The sequence below is a fragment of the Oncorhynchus kisutch genome, linkage group LG15, assembly GCF_002021735.2.
Source record: "Oncorhynchus kisutch isolate 150728-3 linkage group LG15, Okis_V2, whole genome shotgun sequence".
In the NCBI taxonomy this organism is placed as follows: Eukaryota; Metazoa; Chordata; class Actinopteri; order Salmoniformes; family Salmonidae; genus Oncorhynchus; species Oncorhynchus kisutch.
In genome coordinates this window covers 63,133,014-63,150,069 of record NC_034188.2, presented here as the reverse complement: position 1 = coordinate 63,150,069, position 17,056 = coordinate 63,133,014, and the positions used below count along the sequence as shown (strand labels likewise).

The 17,056-nt window shown below is 45.0% G+C and overlaps 2 protein-coding genes across 3 annotated transcripts; one reads left to right on the top strand and one right to left on the bottom strand.

Moving 5' to 3' along the window:
- The first annotated feature begins 2,386 nt into the window (after positions 1–2,386).
- LOC109905652 (vitronectin) lies at positions 2,387–8,874 on the top strand. The gene is made up of 8 exons (XM_020503160.2): positions 2,387–2,518; positions 2,753–2,872; positions 3,076–3,591; positions 4,596–4,735; positions 4,967–5,123; positions 5,363–5,515; positions 5,795–6,493; positions 6,616–8,874. Exons 1-8 carry the CDS (start codon positions 2,461–2,463, stop codon positions 6,738–6,740), a joined length of 1,968 nt encoding a protein of 655 aa, XP_020358749.1. The 5' UTR covers positions 2,387–2,460; the 3' UTR covers positions 6,741–8,874.
- A 401-nt stretch (positions 8,875–9,275) lies between these two features.
- LOC109905651 (scavenger receptor class F member 1-like) lies at positions 9,276–16,986 on the bottom strand. Of its 2 annotated transcripts, none has more exons than XM_031790759.1 (13): positions 16,302–16,986; positions 16,027–16,088; positions 13,842–13,943; positions 13,392–13,659; positions 12,951–13,214; positions 12,642–12,860; positions 12,337–12,465; positions 12,030–12,136; positions 11,756–11,864; positions 11,549–11,673; positions 11,231–11,368; positions 10,788–10,977; positions 9,276–10,622 (listed from the first exon to the last, which is right to left on the bottom strand). In XM_031790759.1, exons 1-13 carry the CDS (start codon positions 16,400–16,402, stop codon positions 9,581–9,583), a joined length of 2,856 nt encoding a protein of 951 aa, XP_031646619.1. In that variant the 5' UTR covers positions 16,403–16,986; the 3' UTR covers positions 9,276–9,580. The 2 variants fall into 2 exon arrangements, with proteins under 2 accessions (XP_031646619.1, XP_031646620.1); XM_031790760.1 differs by having other exon boundaries at positions 9,276–10,616.
- Positions 16,987–17,056: the final 70 nt, after the last annotated feature.

The following is a 17,056-nucleotide window of genomic DNA, read 5'->3' as shown; positions in this document are numbered from 1 at the left end:
TGGGTCTCTAAGAGCTTTCCACACCTGGATTGTGAGACATTTGCCCATTATTCAAATTTTCCAAGCAGATTTAAGTCAAAATTATAACTCGGCCACCCAGGAACATTCACTGTCTTCTTGGTAAGCAACTCTTTGTAGTGACTGGATGTATCGATACACCATCCAAAGTGTAATTAATAACTTCACCATGCTCAAAGAGATATACAATGTCTGATTTATTTGTGCCTATCTACGAATAAGTCTCCTTCTTTGTGCGAGGCATTGGAAAACGTCCCTGGTCTTTGTGGTTGAATCTACGTTTGAAATTCACTGCTCGACTGAGAGACCTTACAGATAATTGTATGCGTGGGGTGCAGAGATGGGGTAGTCATTCAAAAGTAATGGTCAACACTATTATTGAACACAGAATGAGTTCATGCAACTTGTTAAGCACATTTTTACTCATGAACATATTAAGGTTTGCCATAACAAAGGGGTTGAATAATAGTTTACTCAAGACATTTCAGCTTTTCATTTTTAATGAATTTGTAAAAATGTTGAAAAACATGATTTGACTTTGACATTATGGGACATTGTGTGTTGGTCAGTGATAAACAATTCAGGCTGTAACAACAACATTTTGAAGAAATCAAGGGGTGTGAATACTTTCTGAAGGCACTGTAATAGCCATTGATTCTGGAATAATATCATTCATAAATACTTCATGAGCTTGGTTTTAGTTCAACTGAGTGACCCCATCACAACCCAAAATATCAGCTTGTTTGACTCTTTTGTTTGAAAATCTGTCATTTTAAACAAACACTGTATAGCCTCAAAACACGGTTTAAACTATACTTTTTATAGCATGGTTGGTCAGTCCTTGCATTCATAGCTCTGATAACTATGAATTTTAGATTGGTAACATTTCTCCAGCCCCATCCCTCAGCTGTTTACCGAAACATTGGCGGGGTAGGTAGTCACTTTTTATTGTTCAATTTGCAGACTGCCCCTTTAATGATTATAATTTACATAATTTACAACATTTACAAATAGTGTCAGTGATTCCCTTATCAACCAGACCAACAAGGCCACTAACAGAAACTGTGTTAGGTCTACACTACTGATCACTCGGACATCTATACTGTGAGATTTTGGATTTTGTGCAACCTACCTAGTACTGTAGGCTTATGTAACTTCTTCAAAGTAGATTAACTAGACAATTGGAACTCAAACTCTCTCGCTCATTTTGAAAAGTGTATTCCCAAAAAGCTATATCCACCAATTTTTCACGTTTGTGTTTTTTCATTAGAAATGATTGGTTATGGGTACCTTCATTTGTGTTTAAAATATTACTGTTCTCAGATTGATAGATTTTAGATGTGTATTAAATGTTGTAATTTTTTGCTCAACGCTAATTATTAATTGTTTATCTGGAATGGAATGTTCGTATATATTGTATATTTGACTATGATATGTGATTGTCTCAGCTAGATATCTTAATAGTGTAAATCGCTCTTGTCACGACTCCCACCGAAGGTGGCTTCCCTGCCTGTTCGGGTGGCGCTCTGCGGTCGCCGGTCTACTAGCTGCCACCGATCCCCTTTTCCTTTTCTGTTTGTTATGTCTTATTGGTTGCACCTGTCTCTTATTTTGTTTTGATTCAGGACTATTTAAGCCTGTTTGGCCAGCCTGTTTTCTGTCAGTCGAGGTTGTTGTGTGTAGTGTTACAGTCTGTTTGTGCCCTGTGTTGGGTTGGACAATTTTTGATTATTTGCCTGTTGTTTTGGGCGTTATATTGGAGGCCGAAATAAAGTCCGGTTTCCTCATTATCCTCTGCTCTCTGCGCTTGACTCCGCACCCACCACTCCAGGCTTTGTGACAGCTCTGGATAAGAGCATCTGCTAAATGACTAAAGTGTCAAATGCAAATGTTACAGATCTCATATTACTGTATTGATTCATTTTGTAAAAACATTTTGTATTTATTGATGTCACAAATGTATCATTTGTACAGTTCTTTATTACAAATGTCGTTATTTGTTACTTTGACTATGTAAAACCAGCAGTACTACTTATTTCTCTGAGAGTGAGGCAGATATATAGTGTTTTGCAACAACAAAAAATGATAATTTGTCACTCTGAAATGAAACCATCAAGGGATAGATGTCATTGAACAACCCCATGCCATGATTAGATTAGTGATAAAAAACACCAACCTCTTTCACAAGTTCTTTAAACGATGAAAGCTAACTACCAGCATTTGATATAAAGCATTTTTTGAGCGAAACTCTTTATTTACTTATTGCTTCAGCAAAAACAAGGTTGATAACAAGGTTGAAACAAGGTTTAAGTAAACATTCTGTAGAGGTGAATGACACTGGTAGCCATTGCATTGCATTTGTAATTGATTAGTAGCACACTGTTCTCTATCCCCTGGGTCCTCTCCGTCACACACCCAGAGAGACCCAGAGAGACAGACAGCATGAGGCTCGGGCTGATACTCCTGCTAGCCGGGCTAGCTACTGTGTTTGCTGCAGAGGGTAAGTATACCATTAAAAAGATATAGTCTAGATTGACTTGAAAATGTAGTGGTGATGTTTTGGTTGAAATTAAACTGAGTTGTTACTGGTGAAGGAGAACTCATGAATTTCAAGATAGTATTTGGAAACTCAGTTAGGGACTATATATTGGAGTTGGTGGAGGTATTTCCCAACATTTTTGCTGTTCTATAAGTAATTTATACGTTTCCTCTCTGTGCTGTCCTTGTGTGTCAGAGTCATGCATGGACCGCTGTGAGAATGGCTTCGACTCCAAGAAGGATTGCCAGTGTGACACCATGTGTCGGTACTACAAGAGCTGCTGCTCAGACTACGAGACCACCTGTCATATGAAAAGTAAAAAGAGTGTATATGTGTGTGTGTTTGTATATTGATTGTTAGAAGAGTCCCAGATTTCCCTTTTAACAACCTTTAAAGGTAATATTGAATAATGCACCACTGATTAACATGGTAATGAGTTGCATATGTTCAACATTCATATAATATTTTGCTATTAATTAATTGCGTTATTAATTTAATGTGACCTCTGTTTCCTTCAGCACGTGGGGACACCTTTGAATTTGCAGAGGATGATGATGGTCCATTTACCCCTACAACGCCCGCCTTCCCGACCCAACCTGAAGACAGGGCATCCAGAACCTCAGGGGGCCAACATAGGCAACCCACACGCATCAGAACCATCAACACCACCCCTACTCCTGCCAAAATTGCCACAAAGATAACCCCAGTCACAGAGCCAGCTAGAGGCGCAGCTCGAGGCCCACAGAGAGGCCAGGTCCCAGGGGTAGTCCCACTCCCGGAGGCAGCTAAAGCCACCAAGGCACCGTCGGCAACACAGGCAGGTAGAGGCTCAGATAGAGGCCAGTTCCCAGCGGTAGTCCCACTCCCAGAGACAGCTATAGCCACCGAGGCAACATCAGTCCTACAGACAACCACAGAGGAAGTGGTGACGACCACCAAGGCTCCGGTAGTAGACCCAGATGCTGAGCCATGCAGCAGCAGGCCCTGGGACTCCCTAATGCAGCTCAAGAACGGCTCTGTCTACGCCTTCAGAGGTAATGGTCGTCACCTTCAGGGGTAAGGGTCTTCATGGGTCGTACCCAGTCACCTTCAGGGGTAAGGGTCTTCATGGGTCGTACCCCGTCACCTTCAGGGGTAAGGGTCTTCATGGGTCGTACACCGTCACCTTCAGAGGTAAGGGTCTTCATGGGTCTTACCTCGTCACCTTCAGAGGTAAGGGTCTTCATGGGTTGTACCCCGTCACCTTCAGAGGTAAGGGTCTTCATGGGTCTTACTCCGTCACCTTCAGACGTAAGAGTCTTCATGGGTCTTACTCCGTCACCTTCAGAGGTAAGGGTCTTCATGGGTCTTACTCTGTCACCTTCAGAGGTAAGGGTCTTCATGGGTCTTACCCCGTCACCTTCAGAGGTAAGGGTCTTCATGGGTCTTACCCCGTCACCTTCAGAGGTAAGGGTCTTCATGGGTCGTACCCCGTCACCTTTAGAGGTAAGGGTCTTTATGAGTCTTACTCCGTCACCTTCAGAGGTAAGGGTCTTCATGGGTCTTACTCCGTCACCTTCAGAGGTAAGGGTCTTCAGGGGTCTTACTCCATCACCTTCAGAGGTAAGGGTCTTCAGGGGTCTTACTCCGTCACCTTCAGAGGTAAGGGTCTTCAGGGGTCTTACTCCGTCACCTTCAGAGGTAAGGGTCTTCAGGGGTCTTACTCCGTCACCTTCAGAGGTAAGGGTCTTCATGGGTCTTACTCCGTCACCTTCAGAGGTAAGGGTCTTCAGGGGTCTTACTCCGTCACCTTCAGAGGTAAGGGTCTTCATGGGTCTTACTCCGTCACCTTCAGAGGTAAGGGTCTTCATGGGTCTTACTCCGTCACCTTCAGAGGTAAGGGTCTTCATGGGTCTTACTCTGTCACCTTCAGAGGTAAGGGTCTTCAGGGGTCTTACTCCGTCACCTTCAGAGGTGTCGATGAGTGGGAGAAAAACACCAGGAGAGGTTTTGTTTATCTGTATCTCAATGTAGGTGTTTGTTTTGTGTCCTTTCCTAGGGGAGTGGTTCTTTGAGCTGGATGAGAAGTCGGTGATGCCCGGCTACCCCAAACTGATCCAGGACATCTGGGGTATCAGAGGGCCTATAGATGCTGCCTTTACACGTATCAACTGCCAGGGCAAGACATACATGTTCAAGGTGGGATGAATACCTTGGCTAGAGAGCGTAGATTAAAGATTAAATGTTGGTAGGACGGTAGAAGGTTGGCAATGGAAGTTATATCTCAAGCTGTCTGTATTTATTATACATTTTGTAAATGTAATACATTTGTTACATTGCCAACTTCACTGATATAAATTACATTTATTCATTCCAAACTTACATTTATTAATTTCAAACAGATTTTTCAAATTGCAAATCCTCCAACAGGGTAACAAGTACTGGCGGTTTGATGATGGTGTGCTGGAGGCGGACTATCCCAGGGATATCAACGTGGGCTTTGAGAAGATACCAGACGACGTGGACGCAGCCTTCGCCATAGCAGCCCCTGGACACCACAGCAAAGAGAAGGTCTACTTCTTCAAAGGTCACACCAAATCTTAAATGAAGAACATACAATACACTAGGCAGTTGCTAATTGATAAGTGATTGAATTAATTGTTGTGTTTAAACTTGAGAACACCTCACAATGATAGTCCTCCTCCTGAACTTATTCAAATGATGGAAGATATAGCCACAATGAAGTGACTAACTCGCTGTTTCCAGTGAATTTCTTTTCACATAATCTGTTTTGTTAACAGACCCGTTGTTTGTCTGTGTTCCCAGGTGACCAGTACTACCAGTATGAGTTCAAGCACCAGCCATCACATGAGGAGTGTATCAAGATGGCAGCTGAGTCTCCCTCCGCTCTGTTCACAGCCTACACTGACATCTACCACAACAACTGGGAGGAACTCTTCAACATGCTCTTCAGAGGCAGTAAGACGCTGTGGCGCTTTCTCAATGATCTTTTCTTGTGACCTCACTTCCTCTTTCCATTCCTCCTTCTCCAAACGCATTGGAGAAGAAGATCCAAGTCTCTTACCTGTGGACCTTCTCATCCAATGCGTATTGAGGAGGTGAAGAAAGAGGATATAAGGAATCATTCATGGCACAATGTTGACTTTAAGAAAATGGTTGCTTAACAAACAAGAATAGTTTTCAAGCTAGCCCCCACCATATAATGCTACATCTCATCTGCCATTCTCTCTCCCCCAGTCCCCAACCACCATGGTGGGCATCGGTTCATCAACAAGGACTGGATAGGCATCAAGGCCCCAGTGGACGCTGTCATGACAGGGAGACTCTACATCACCCCCAGGCCACTGGCCCCACCCCTGTTCCCACCCGTACCCCCTTTACGGGACCACAACGACGGGAGGCGCCAGCCATGGGACCAACAGTGGGGGCAGTATGGTCAACAGGATCAGTTAAATGGACAGCAAAATGGACAACTATATGGACAACAAGGGCAACAATATGGACAGCAGTGGGAACAGCAGTGGGGCCACCGCAGAAGTAGGCGCCAGTCTTACTGGGGTGCCGGGACGGGAATGGCTATGGGGCAGGCGTTCGCAGAGAAGGGGATGGATATGGGGAAACGATTCGCTGAGAAGGGTTTGGATCTCGGTCGGAAGCTGGCGGAAAGGAGGATGGCTATGGGGCAGGCGTTAGCAGAGAAGGGGATGTTTGGAGGGTGGGACATGCGCCGAACGGATGCCAGGGATGAAGACAGAGACAGGGATAGAAGGAGGGATGACCAGGATAGGAGGAGGGATGACCAGGACAGGAGGAGGGATGACCAGGACAGAAGAGATGGATACAACTATGACTCCAGATACAACGCTGAGGGGAGGGCCTACTGGGAGTTTGTCAACAAGGGCCAGCCAGTGCAGAGCGTCTACTTCTTCAAGGGAGGTAAGGAAGGATACTTTATTGTCCTATTGCTTTTTTCTTTTTAGCCTCCCATTAAACACACACCCTAAGGGCACAGAACAACTCGAAATCCACCAGACATATTCTCTGTATTCGTTTTCCAGATAAATACTACAGAGTGGATCTGAAGACCAAGAAAGTGGACCCAGCCAGCCCTCCTTACCCCAGGTCCATTGGCAAGTACTGGCTGGGCTGCCCTGAAAAACACCTGGAGGCCGAGAAGAAATAGATTCACAACTGGATAAAGAAACATATGCAGTATGTCAAAACATGTTTTACATCAAAGACTCAAATAGACAGTAATTTAAAGCTGGATAATTAGAAGAATCACTTGAAAAATGAAAGGAGAGCCGCACACTCTAGGAGCTCCGATGCAATACTTTAATAACCTCATATCCAACATTTCGACAGACAAGCTGATACCCTGACGAAGACAGCTTGTCTGTCGAAGCGTTGGATATGAGGTTATTAAACTATTGCATCGGAGCTCCTAGTGTGTGCGGCTCTCCTTTCATTGTTCAAGTGTTCTACTCCGCTAGCCAGCGCCTCGCCTAAATAGGTGTGCGTTTCTTTCGCCTCTAAATTAGAAGAATCACTTCACAAAAATGTTCTGTTATGAGGACCTTTCTCTTTGTACCTGGAATACTTGTGTGTAATACTTTTATAATTAAACATTTTCTAGCTGTAAAGGGTACCCACATGTTATAGGGGGTATTGAAATTAATCCAAGGCTCAATTCAGTCAAAGTAGACTTGTAGTATTTGCGCTGTAGCTCCCCTTATTGGAGATCAATGAAGGCCCACCCATCTCTGTTCCCCACCCCCTCTGTTCCCCATGATTTGGGGCAAAGTTCAGCTGGTTGGTTGGTGTGCAATCTGAAGTCCACAAAAACACTACAGTGAATACTATAGTTATTACTGTAGTATTTACAGTTTACTATAGTATAAATACTGCAGTGAAAGAAAACTGTAGTAATTAATGTAGTATTTTTGCGGATTGTAGTATACGGTAGTAATTACTGTAGTGTTTTTGCAGACTGTAGTATACGGTAGTATTTACTGTAGTGTTTTTGCAGACTGTAGTATACGGTAGTATTTACTGTAGTGTTTTTGCAGACTGTAGTATACGGTAGTATTTACTGTAGTGTTTTTGCAGACTGTAGTATACGGTAGTATTTACTGTAGTGTTTTTGCAGACTGTAGTATACGGTAGTATTTACTGTAGTGTTTTTGCAGACTGTAGTATACTGTAGTAATTACTGTAGTGTTTTTGCGGACATTATTGTTGTATTTACTGTAGTGTTTTTGCAGACTGTAGTATACTGTAGTATTTACTGTAGTGTTTTTGCAGACTGTAGTATACTGTAGTATTTACTGTAGTGTTTTTGCAGACTGTAGTATACGGTAGTATTTACTGTAGTGTTTTTGCAGACTGTAGTATACTGTAGTATTTACTGTAGTGTTTTTGCAGACTGTAGTATACGGTAGTATTTACTGTAGTGTTTTTGCAGACTGTAGTATACGGTAGTATTTACTGTAGTGTTTTTGCAGACTGTAGTATACTGTAGTATTTACTGTAGTGTTTTTGCAGACTGTAGTATACGGTAGTATTTACTGTAGTGTTTTTGCAGACTGTAGTATACTGTAGTAATTACTGTAGTGTTTTTGCGGACATTATTGTTGTATTTACTATAGTGTTTTTGTTTTAATATCTTTGACATAGAAGTGGAGGCTTTCACAGTGTGTAGTATAGTATTCTACAGTATACTACTGAATTCTATTGTAAACTGTAATCATTTTTACATGTGGGTTATCTCTCCTCTCTAATATCTGACCCAGTTTACAAGAGGGGTCTTTAAAGGTGGGATTGCCAGTGTGATACAGAAACCCTACTAACACCTAGTGAACGACAGGCTACAAAGACATCAACAAACACAACTCTGGACCACCAGGTCTCCATTTCCTGACTAGCGCTTTCAGTGGAATATGATGAAACTGTTTTTGGCTGCATAGAAGGACATGCTATGTGGGAGGCAAGTTTAACAGTGATCAAGAGGACGCAGGCTTGGCAAAACCTACAGATAGTACATAGACTATGCTAGCCTGATAGTAGACTATGCCAGGTAGCCGGGGGATATCTGTTCCAATGAGACACCATGCTGCATTCTTTTACATTACAACTCAATTCCACAGCGTACGCGGTCCGGACTTGTTGATTCACTGCTGATTTTTGGAAACATTCAGAAATGAGATTAAAGAAGATCAAGTCATCAATCGTCCATTCTAACCCTGTCTGTCAACCCCTCCTTAAATCCTGTACAAGCAGAAGGGGAGTGGTCACCATAGAGATGAATATAGTCTCTACAGATATGTCTATGGTGGCTTATTTTCTTTTATATGTAAATCCCAATACAACCAAAATGCTCTCAACCCTACAATATTGGGAATGCAGCTGTCAGACACCACAATACATCAGATGTATGGCAGGTTTCATCACTTGTTTTGTTTCACTCAGTGTGCATCCCAAATGGCACCCTGTTTCCTTTATAGTGCACTACTTTTGACCATGGCCACTATAAAAGGAATAGGGTGTCATTTGGGACACAGCCTCAGTGTTCCAGTGAATAATACATATCACAGACAGGTGATGGTTTGGGAAGGGTTGGTGCTGCCAGTGCCAACACTTTTAAATGGTTCAACCTGGCACCACAGAGCAATGTTATCCCAGTGATGACAGACAAGTCAAAGTGAACAAAGTGCACAGGAGCATTTTTTGGTTTTCATTTGCATAGTTGTTTCACACATGGCAGTTACAGTGGCAATAACTTTTTGGTAAGGTGATTTCAACATGATCCTATTGTTACATACAGTACATATTGTACAGAACCATCATATACATATTGTAATTCATAAAATTGTATACTCAATATTGTAAAGATTGCTAGTTTATGTCAGACTCGACTGTTAACTCAGTAGAGTAGGCTAGTTTCCAAATTCCTCATTCATTAGTAGTCGAACTACATACTCAATTGTGAGAAGAGACAGAGCACCACAGTCATTGCATCTGAAATTAGGAATGCATAATCATCACGTTCTCATAAAGGTTAGGTCCATCGTCCACACCAGCCACCACTCCTTCATTGGCGATGACTTCACTCAGACTAACAGTGTCCGTTACAAATCCAGCTGGCCCGATTGTTCGATATCCACTATCAGTCTGCATCCCAGGGTCGCCGTTCTCTCGCCTTACCCCTGACCTTTCACCCCTAACCTCTGACCCAGCGACCTCTGGCACGCTTTTCAAAATGGAGGACAGGGGCCTCGTGGGCGTAACGGTGGCAGGGGTGTCCTCTGGTGGGGGTTGAGTGTTAGTGCCAGCGTCTGTGTTTCCCATGACAGCAGGGGAGCTATGGTGGGCGTGCTGTTTCCTCCTACTGGGTTCTCTCATAGATACGCCTTCCCCTACAGCACCCTCCACCCCCGAGGGTGGGGGAGCCCCCTGCTCCCACACACTGGCCCTAGTCCCCAGCTTCCTCCTGGGGGGCTTGATGATCCCCTCCGCCCCCGGGCTCTTCCCCTTGGGCTTAGTTCCCACCTCCTGGTCTTTGTGTCTCTGGAGGCTGCCTAGCCTACGTAGCATGGCCTGTACCGGGCCCTCCAAGCTGGGGAGCTCTAGTTTAGACAGGGGCCTCCCCACCCCCGCCTTCCCCACTGTCACATACACTGTGGTCACTTTGTCCATCTCTGCCTGCTGGCCATCGGATGTGGACCCTGGTGTTTGCCCTCCCTTTCTGGGAACAGCAGCGTTGGATATGGTGCGTCCTACCACTGCTCCAGGCACCTGCAGGGTAGACATGGCTCGGGTCGGGGTAGCTGTCCACCTGTCCACATCGGGGTCCTCTGCTTCACCACTGAATTCTGGGTCTTCTAATGGTCCAGTCCCACCTCCACATCCATCCACCCCCCCCTCCGTCTCTTCCCCCTCTGAGGCATTCCCTCCCTGGGCCTGGAGGGCTGACAGCATCAGGACCCCCCAGGGGGACTTGTGTTTGGTGCGGGGGGCCCCGGGTGTCAAATCTTGGGCAGAGCCTCGGCGCTCCTTGGGACTGAACCTCGGATGAGATGAGATTGTACTTTATTAATCTACAAGGGTAATTTTTTTGACATTCACTCAACATTAAAAACAATCACAAAAAGAGAATTGAAGTGCTGCGTAGTGTGGTGTGGTGTGTGTAGTGCCCAATGTCCTCATCAAGATGACTACGACCTGGTGTTACCTGGTGCCTTCGGCGAAGGAGACGGAGGGGCATTTGGACTTGGCGTTGCTGGAGGTGCGGGGGATGCCAAAGGGGAGGGACATGTCTTCTGCACTAATACTGAAGGCAGAGGGGTCGGGGAACATGTTACACTTAGAACTCATCTCGTGCTGGAACTCCTGGAACTCACCGCCTGCAACTGCAGGGATGTCTGAGGGAGGAAGAGCGGGGGAATAGAGGGACAGGGAGAGAGAGAAAATATGGAGTCAATCAAAACCCAAAGGGTTGAACACACACACACACACACACACACACACACACACACACACACACACACACACACACACACACACACACACACACACACACACACACACACACACACACACACACACACACACACACACACACACACACACACACACACACACACACACACACACACACACACACACACTGATTACCTTCTCTGGGGGGGACACAGTAGAGCACCTCTCCGGTCTCCTCATCACTGTCGAAGAAGGATCCCTCCGTCACCCAGCCTGAGGAGGGAGGCTCTATGAAGCTGTGGTTGAACGTCAGCTCAGGGTCGTGGTGTGACACTGGAGAGAGAAGCATTTATTATTTTTATTATTGTCATAATAATGTAATACGTATAGTATGGACACCAGTCCCTTTTCCAAGCGCATGGATAAAAACTTTCAGAGCATCTAAGTACTGGAGTTTCTTCCTTACATAGATACAGACATATGACATGATCTCTAGTGTGATATTGTCCTGACCTGTGACTCTGGGTAGCCCAGAGGACCAGACAGAGATACAGGGTACAGCAGAGCTCACGTTGGCCAGGACGTTATACACATGATGCTTCATACGGCCAGAGGTACCACCGTCACCCACTGCTACCCTGTAGGACCAGAGCAAGGTCAGAGGTCAGAGGAACATACACACACCTGTCTTTGTCATCAGAATTATATACACACACACACCTGTCTTTGCCATCAGTAGGTCCTCCACAGCAGCAGCAGCAGCAGACCAGACCCAGCAGCACCAAGAGCAGAGGGACCAGGAGACCAGTGATCAGAGCCCTGTGACCACCTGACACCACACACACGCACACACACAAACAAATGTGATTCAACCTCACATATTCCTTCTTGAGGAAAAACTAATATTTGAATCCATAGGCCCATTTATTATTACTATTCATTAGCTACACATTATCCACCAAATAGCGCTGTATCCAATAGGAGGAGTACATACTGTATGGACACGCCCCCGTCGCTGGGTGACAGGCGGTTCCCTCTCCACAGTCACAGACAGAGGAACAGTTAAAGCCATACAGCTGATCTGGACAGGTGATGTTACAACTGGGGACACAACAGAGAGAAACCTGTTAGTGACAGCAAGATACACAATCCCAGCAAGATGTCTAAATCAGACATGATTGGATTGGAGAAACGCAGTTATTTGAAGCATTGTTTCACATCACTTCAAGGAAGAGGGTAAGGAAGGATGCATTTTAAGAGTATTCAAACAGAACCTCTGTCTGGTTTCTCAGTACTCTCACCTCCGTCCCTGGAACCCAGGCCCACAGACACAACTTCCTGTCACGTGATCACAGTGGCCATGGAAACAGGGGCTGCACAGGGAGCGGCAGGCGTCCCCGAATGTCCTGTTAGAGCATGGCTCGTCACACCTGCAGACATACAGAGTGGCCCAGATAACAGAGAGACAACAAAACTATCAGCACTAGAAGAAAACACTGAACCTTTTCAGTATCATTGACACATGCATGTCTGGGAAGTGGAATTACTGTAAAAACTCTCAGATACGTTTCACTGGTAGTTAGCCATCAAACACACACACACACACCTGGGTTTGGTCCATCCTGGGTCACATCGTGAACACGCCCCCGTCCTGGGGTCACATGGTTCACCGTTCCTGCAGCGTGGGCATGCCTCCTGGCAGTGGTTTCCATGGTAACCATGCGTGCACAGACGGTCACAGTGTGTGCCATTCCACCCAGGCTCACAGGCCGTACAGACACCATCAACCACAGAGCACGACTGGCCTCCTTCACAGTGGCCACAGCTACATAGGAGGGGAGAGAGAGACATCCACAGCAAATGACAAGGCTGTACCATCAAAACATCAGTGCCATATCCAAAAACACTCTCTTACCTCAGTTTACAGCCACTGCCATACTCCCCAGGTCCACACGGTTCATTACAGAAGGCTCCCTTGTACCCAGGCTGACATACACACTCCCCGCTGACGGCATTACACTCGCTGTGCTCCAGGTCACAGTTACAGCGGCGGTCACACGTCGGACCCCACCACCCGTTCTGGCATTCGCACGCCCCCGTCTTCTGTTGGCAGGATGATATGTAGCAGCTACATTGAAGACTGCACTTCTGACCCCAGTAATCCGGGGCACACTGACACCTGCCAACAAACCTTTTTTAAGAAAACATATATTTCTATTGTGTTGTAGCTATTGTGTTAAAAAATATGTGTGTACACTGTCCTTTTAATTATTAAATTACAGCCTAAATTGTATCAAGTGATTCAGCTTTTAGCTAACTAATGCCTCCCATTGTAAATAAACCCATTCTCTCTCACCTGCCGGTCAGTGGGTCGCAGGTGGAGGTGCCTGGGTAGCACTGGCACTGCTTGGTACAGGTGGGTGTCCACCAGCCCTCGTCGCAGGTGCAGTTGCCGTGTACGGGGTGGCAGTGTCCATGACGGCCACATTTGCAGGTGTTCTGGCAAAGTGGCCCCCAGCGGTTAGAGAGGCACGTACACTTGCCCGTGATCGGGTCACAGCGCCCGTGAGGGTGGCACTTGCACAGCTCACGGCAGTCCGGTGCCCAGAACTCTGGAGGGCAGCCTGAAGAGGGAGACAGGCTGTAATACTTCAGTAGTTTCCACTTAATTACAATGTTCTTACCCTTTTATTCCTGCAATGTAAAGCACTACCAAAGTTGCTATATTGACTCTTGTTGTGTTCAAAATATATTGTTTGAGTGACACAGCCTATGTAACTTAAACGTCAGAGTTGATTTGACTTACGTGTCTTGCAGTGGGCTCCATAGTAGCCAGGCCGACAGCGACAGACGCCCGGGTATACACACACCTCATCCTGCTGGCAGGCCTGCTCACCATCACACACAGCTGGAATCATAAACAACAGACACAGTGCTGAATTATACAATACTACCTAAACAAGACAAAAAGCCTGTTCTTATGTGCCCTGGATGGTTTTACACAATTTACTGTCAGCTGATACTCATGTAAAGTATAGTCCTCTCCCCTAAAATGATACTCACGTAAAGTACACTCCTCTCCCCTAAACTGATACTCATGTAAAGTACACTCCTCTCCCCTAAACTGATACTCATGTAAAGTACACTCCTCTCCCCTAAAATGATACTCATGTAAAGTACACTCCTCTCCCCTAAACTGATACTCATGTAAAGTACACTCCTCTCCCCTAAACTGATACGCATGTAAAGTACACTCCTCTCCCCTAAACTGATACTCATGTAAAGTACACTCCTCTCCCCTAAAATGATACTCACGTAAAGTACACTCCTCTCCCCTAAACTGATACTCATGTAAAGTACACTCCTCTCCCCTAAACTGATACTCATGTAAAGTACACTCCTCTCCCCTAAAATGATACTCATGTAAAGTACACTCCTCTCCCCTAAACTGATACGCATGTAAAGTACAGTCCTCTCCCCTAAAATGATACTCACGTAAAGTACACTCCTCTCCCCTAAACTGATACTCATGTAAAGTACACTCCTCTCCCCTAAACTGATACTCATGTAAAGTACACTCCTCTCCCCTAAACTGATACTCATGTAAAGTACACTCCTCTCCCCTAAAATGATACTCATGTAAAGTACACTCCTCTCCCCTAAACTGATACGCATGTAAAGTACACTCCTCTCCCCTAAACTGATACTCATGTAAAGTACACTCCTCTCCCCTAAAATGATACTCATGTAAAGTACACTCCTCTCCCCTAAACTGATACTCATGTAAAGTACACTCCTCTCCCCTAAACTGATACTCATGTAAAGTACACTCCTCTCCCCTAAACTGATACGCATGTAAAGTACACTCCTCTCCCCTAAACTGATACTCATGTAAAGTACACTCCTCTCCCCTAAAATGATACTCACGTAAAGTACACTCCTCTCCCCTAAAATGATACTCATGTAAAGTACACTCCTCTCCCCTAAACTGATACGCATGTAAAGTACAGTCCTCTCCCCTAAAATGATACTCACGTAAAGTACACTCCTCTCCCCTAAACTGATACTCATGTAAAGTACACTCCTCTCCCCTAAACTGATACTCATGTAAAGTACACTCCTCTCCTCTAAACTGATACTCATGTAAAGTACACTCCTCTCCCCTAAACTGATACTCATGTAAAGTACACTCCTCTCCCCTAAACTGATACTCATGTAAAGCACACTCCTCTCCCCTAAACTGATACTCATGTAAAGTACAGTCCTCTCCCCTAAAATGATACTCACATAAAGTACACTCCTCTTCCCTAAACTGATACTCATGTAAAGTACACTCCTCTCCCCTAAACTGATACTCATGTAAAGTACACTCCTCTCCCCTAAACTGATACTCATTTAAAGTACACTCCTCTCCCCTAAACTGATACTCATGTAAAGTACACTCCTCTCCCCTAAACTGATACTCATGTAAAGTACACTCCTCTCCCCTAAACTGATACTCATGTAAAGCACACTCCTCTCCCCTAAACTGATACTCGTGTAAAGTACACTCCTCTCCCCTAAAATGATACTCACGTAAAGTACACTCCTCTCCCCTAAACTGATACTCATGTAAAGTACACTCCTCTCCCCTAAACTGATACTCATGTAAAGCACACTCCTCTCCCCTAAACTGATACTCATGTAAAGTACAGTCCTCTCCCCTAAAGTACACTCCTCTCCCCTAAACTGATACTCATGTAAAGTACACTCCTCTCCCCTAAACTGATACTCATGTAAAGTACACTCCTCTCCCCTAAACTGATACTCATGTAAAGTACACTCCTCTCCCCTAAACTGATACTCATGTAAAGTACACTCCTCTCCCCTAAACTGATACTCATGTAAAGTACACTCCTCTCCCCTAAACTGATACGCATGTAAAGTACACTCCTTTCCCCTAAACTGATACTCATGTAAAGTACACTCCTCTCCCCTAAAATGGTACTCACGTAAAGTACACTCCTCTCTCTGTTGTCTCCATCCAGTGCAACAGACAAGAGTGGAAGGATTCCTGTTTGAGAAGGGTAAACATAATACATACTGTAAAGCATAGTAGGAAGTTTCTTGATGCGACTTTATACTGTGTTTTTTTCATGAAATAATGGAAGATTACAATTATGAAGATAATGAGAATGTTTCATAAAGCAAGGATATATGTCTGGATAGAAAAGGCAGAAAACGAAAGTGAGAAAAATTAAGTGTGAGAGTGTAATGTGGTCATCACCTGGGGTCCTGGCAGACGTTTCTCCCTGAGGGAGCCAGTCTCTGAGGGGAGGAGAGGGAACAGCAGAGCAGTAGTCCTAGACCCGTCAGAAACTGGCCCATGTCCACCCCACAACCAGGTACCAGCCCACAATAGATCTCAGAACGTGTCCAACTCACAGGAAAATCCCTTTCTCCTTTTCTTCTCTTTCGGTCACTCTTCTCTTCCCAAGTCCAGAAGAGGACAATGGAAAATGAAGTCCTCTCTCTTTCTCTTTATGTTTCTCTCTCGCTCCCTCAGTCTGTCTTTCTCCCGCCACTCTCTCGTCCTAACTTTATTTTCCCTAGTCCAACTCTGTGGTCTTGTAGGCCAATGGAAGGCAGTCTTTCTCTTTATGTTTCTCTCTCCCTGTCTCTATCTGTCTTTCTCCCCAGCCAGCTCTCTTCAGTCATTAGTCTTGTAGTTGTATGTCCAGCCTGACTGAGCAGTCCAAACCCGTCCGTTTCCTCTCCCTCTTTCCTGGGGAAGTTAGAGCCACTTCCTCCCATTCAATCTGCCTCAGTAAGGCTTTTTTAAGACATCACCACATACTGAGAGATGATGGAAAGAGGTGAGCAGCATATTTAGATGTGTTTGTGTACTGTACATCTGTCTTCCACTCAAGAACACCAACTCACTCACCTTGTTGTAAAGAAAAGCCTAACTGTCCATCCTAGATCAGAAGTGGGATGTTCTCTTGGCAAATGGATGTATGTTGACAGCCCAACTCACATGCT